The sequence below is a fragment of the Pecten maximus genome, chromosome 9, assembly GCF_902652985.1.
Source record: "Pecten maximus chromosome 9, xPecMax1.1, whole genome shotgun sequence".
Taxonomy (NCBI): Eukaryota; Metazoa; Mollusca; class Bivalvia; order Pectinida; family Pectinidae; genus Pecten; species Pecten maximus.
In genome coordinates this window covers 620,407-625,459 of record NC_047023.1, presented here as the reverse complement: position 1 = coordinate 625,459, position 5,053 = coordinate 620,407, and the positions used below count along the sequence as shown (strand labels likewise).

Genomic DNA, 5,053 nt, shown 5'->3' with positions numbered 1-5,053 from the left:
GGACAGCTGGCCTCGTTTCTGAGTTGGACGGCCTCGATATCTCAGCATCAGTCTACTTGGGAAGGATAAGAATCTTCGGACAAATTCACGCATCGGATAACGCCATCAGTGTTTATCCTCGGACGAATCGGTGTTGTAAGTCTTCAAGCAGAAAATAGCGTGTAGATCAAGCGTTGGTCAAATGTAAATGAGTTGTTTGGGACAGAGGTATCATCTAAATCTGTCATTCGTCTCATTAGTATAACTCACTTACTACAATCTTATTGCTTATGTTATCGATAACTCATTCAGGACATCTGCTATTAAACAATCTGAAACATCCATCGGATTCACATCACCGATATAGACTGATTTTGTCTATATTATGTCAATTTTGTTTATATTTTGTCTATATTTTGTCTACATAATTTTGTCAATATTTTGTCTATATTTTGTCTATATTTTGTCTACATAATTTTGTCTATATTTTGTCTATATTTGATCTATATTTTGCCCTGGTGTAATCGATAATGAATTTGAGTTATGGCTGGTTTTTAATTTTGATTTAATCATCCAAGGATTGATTTATAATGATGTCGAACTAAAAGTCGTTGAAATAATGGCACATTTTCAGCAAACGAAAACCTTGCATGGATGATATTGAAAAGTCCAATTAGACGATGTTTTCAGGAAGGATAAACGTCTCCCACTGTTATAACGTCTGACGTCACTTAACACTTTATCACTAGCCCTCCACCACTGGGTTGCGAGTTCGAAACCTACATGGGGCAGTTGCCAGGTACTGACCGTAGGCCGATGGTTTTTCTCCGGGTACTCCGGCTTTCCTCCACCGCCAAAACCTGGCACGTCCTTAAATGACCCTGGCTGTTAATAGGACGTTAAACAAGGATGGGCTAGCAACATCGAAACTATAAGTCTATATAAACTCACAAGTATCTGATGTATACGCCGAATGTCATAGTTCACATAGGACCCCAGAGATCCTGATCAACGCCATTCAATTTTTTATAGTCTTTCCTCATATTAGTGCTATTTCTCAAAGAACGTTGTTTTATCAGTAAATAAGTGTTGTGCTAGCCGTTCAAGTAAAGACACGTGTTTGAACTTCAGGAAAATGTAATTAGACTTTGATATTTTATATAACAGGGTGAAATGCTATTTCATTTACCGCACACGATTTCTCTAATAACAGATCCCGACATTTGTTTTATCAATCTCACTGCATAGTATCAAGTGTCGCCCTAAAGCGTTGCTTTATTATCAAGTGTTCAAATATTATTTCACATTTACGCGGGTATCTCACAAACAATGTTAACGATCAAGAAGGCTTAATGCACTATTGTAAGAAAAAATAAATTAAAATCTAAAAACTAATTTCCATCATGAAGGAGAAGTGCACAATTTACCTGGTTATTGGGAGTTGGGAGTGACTTCTCGAGTCAGCTGATACACAGCTGTCTGGATGTAAACATCAATATTACATCTGATATTTCCATTATGGGATTATTTTTACATAATGATAATATTTTAAACGTGACTTATTTCATGATTTTGTTTATAGGTTATGTGTATTGCCCTTGTGGCTAAGTACATTCTAATTATACTTTCCGACAATATAATGTTGTTTTTTCAAGGAAGGATCTTTTACACGTACACCAAAGAATATCTTCACAAATTCACTTCCTACATCAAGTAATACTCTGTCGGAGTAATCATCTGACACATCATGAAATCTCGATTCGGGATGCTGACTTTTATGAACCATGTTATGGTAGGGTTGATCGCGTTATCTATAAGTAATAGTCGGGCTACGTCTTTCACGAGTACTTCCATTTTAGGAGCCAATTAAGTGAAAACAGAAAACTTGATTAATTATCATTTCTATAAATGGTTAAAGGGATATTCCGAAAAAATTCTGAATGTTTGCATTTCTTTTAATCCTCTTCTAATGACTTTCGTGTGGTCAGTTCGCATAAGTGCAATAGTGGAAATCACGATAATGCCACGCTATGGGGATGACTTGTGGAGACTGGTACAGATATTGCCATGCCGTGGGGATGACTTGTGGAGACTGGTACAGATATTGCCACGCCGTGGGGATGACTTGTGGAGACTGGTACAGATATTGCCACGCCGTGGGGATGACTTGTGGAGACTGGTACAGATATTGCCACGCCGTGGGGATGACTTGTGGAGACTGGTACAGATATTGCCACGCCATGAGGATGACTTGTGGAGGCTAGTACAGATATTGCCACGCCGTGGGGATGACTTGTGGAGACTGGTACAGATATTGCCACGACGTGATGATGACTTGTGGAGACTGGTACAGATATTGCCACGCCGTGGGGATGACTTGTGGAGACTGGTACAGATATTGCCACGCCGTGGGGATGACTTGTGGAGGCTAGTACAGATATTGCCACGCCGTGGGGATGACTTGTGGAGACTGGTACAGATATTGCCACGCCCTGGGGATGACTTGTGGGGGGTAGTACATATATTGCCACGCCATGGGGATGACTTGTGGAGACTGGTACAGATATTGCCACGCCGTGGGGATGACTTGTGGAGACTGGTACATATATTGCCACGCCATGGTGATGACTTGTGGAGACTGGTACCGATATTGCCACGCCGTGGGGATGACTTGTGGAGACTGGTACCGATATTGCCACGCCGTGGGGATGACTTGTGGAGACTGGTACCGATATTGCCACGCCGTGGGGATGACTTGTGGAGACTGGTACCGATATTGCCACGCCGTGGGGATGACTTGTGGAGACTGGTACAGATATTGCCACGCCGTGGGGATGACTTGTGGAGACTGGTACAGATATTGCCACGCCGTGGGGATGACTTGTGGAGGCTAGTACATATATTGCCACGCCGTGGGGATGACTTGTGGAGACTGGTACAGATATTGCCACGCCGTGGGGATGACTTGTGGAGACTGGTACCGATATTGCCACGCCGTGGGGATGACTTGTGGAGACTGGTACAGATATTGCCACGCCGTGGTGATGACTTGTGGAGACTGGTACAGATATTGCCACGCCATGATGATGACTTGTGGAGACTGGTACAGATATTGCCACGCCGTGGGGATGACTTGTGGAGACTGGTACAGATATTGCCACGCCGTGGGGATGACTTGTGGAGGCTAGTACAGATATTGCCACGCCGTGGGGATGACTTGTGGAGACTGGTACAGATATTGCCACGCCGTGGGGATGACTTGTGGAGGCTAGTACAGATATTGCCACGCCGTGGGGATGACTTGTGGAGACTGGTACAGATATTGCCACGCCGTGGGGATGACTTGTGGAGGCTAGTACAGATATTGCCACGCCGTGGGGATGACTTGTGGAGACTGGTACAGATATTGCTACGCCGTGGGGATGACTTGTGGGGGGTAGTACATATATTGCCACGCCATGGGGATGACTTGTGGAGACTGGTACAGATATTGCCACGCCATGGTGATGACTTGTGGAGACTGGTACCGATATTGCCACGCCGTGGGGATGACTTGTGGAGACTGGTACCGATATTGCCACGCCGTGGGGATGACTTGTGGAGACTGGTACAGATATTGCCACGCCGTGGGGATGACTTGTGGAGACTGGTACAGATATTGCCACGCCGTGGGGATGACTTGTGGAGACTGGTACAGATATTGCCACGCCATGATGATGACTTGTGGAGACTGGTACAGATATTGCCACGCCGTGGGGATGACTTGTGGAGACTGGTACAGATATTGCCACGCCATGATGATGACTTGTGGAGACTGGTACAGATATTGCCACGCCGTGGGGATGACTTGTGGAGACTGGTACAGATACTGCCACGCCGTGGGGATGACTTGAGGAGACTGGTACAGATATTGCCACGTCATGGTGATGACTTGTGGAGGCTAGTACAGATATTGCCACGCCGTGGGGATGACTTGTGGAGACTGGTACAGATATTGCAACGCTATGGGGATGACTTGTGGAGACTAGTACAGATATTGCCACGCCGTGGGGATGGCTTGTGGAGACTGGTACAGATATTGCCACGCCGTGGGGATGACTTGTGGAGACTGGTACAGATACTACCACGCCATGGGGATGACTTGTGGAGACTGGTACAGATATTGCCACGCCGTGGGGATGACTTGTGGAGACTGGTACAGATATTGCCACGCCGTGGGGATGACTTGTGGAGACTGGTACAGATATTGCCACGCCGTGGGGATGACTTGTGGAGGCTAGTACAGATATTGCCACGCCGTGGGGATGACTTGTGGAGACTGGTACAGATATTGCCACGCCGTGGGGATGACTTGTGGGGGGTAGTACATATATTGCCAGGCCATGGGGATGACTTGTGGGGGTAGTACAGATATTGCCATGCCATGGGGATGACATGTGGGGGGTAGTACAGATAATGCCACGCCATGGGGATGACTTGTGGAGACTGGTACAGATATTGCCACGCCGTGGGGATGACTTGTGGAGACTGGTACAGATATTGCCACGCCGTGGGGATGATTTGTGGAGACTGGTACAGATACTGCCACGCCATGGGGATGACTTGTGGAGACTGGTACAGATACTGCCACGCCGTGGGGATGACTTGAGGAGACTGGTACAGATATTGCCACGCCGTGGGGATGACTTGTGGAGGCTGGTACAGATATTGCCACGCCGTGGGGATGACTTGTGGAGACTGGTACAGATATTGCCACGCTATGGGGATGACTTGTGGAGACTAGTACAGATATTGCCACGCCGTGGGGATGGCTTGTGGAGACTGGTACAGATATTGCCACGCCGTGGGGATGACTTGTGGAGACTGGTACAGATACTTGCCACGCCGTGGGGATGACTTGTGGAGACTGGTACAGATATTGCCACGCCGTGGGGATGACTTGTGGAGACTGGTACAGATATTGCCACGCCGTGGGGATGGACTTGTCGGAGACTAGGTACAGATATTGCCACGCCGTGGGGATGACTTGTGGAGACTGGTACAGATATTGCCACGCCGTGGGGATGACTTGTGG

At 46.8% G+C, this 5,053-nt stretch overlaps 1 protein-coding gene across 1 annotated transcript; it reads left to right on the top strand.

Annotated features, from left to right (window-relative positions):
• The first annotated feature begins 1,999 nt into the window (after positions 1-1,999).
• LOC117334769 lies at positions 2,000-4,384 on the top strand. The gene has a single exon (XM_033894569.1). It carries the CDS (start codon positions 2,000-2,002, stop codon positions 4,382-4,384), a length of 2,385 nt encoding a protein of 794 aa, XP_033750460.1.
• The last annotated feature ends 669 nt before the right edge of the window (positions 4,385-5,053 follow it).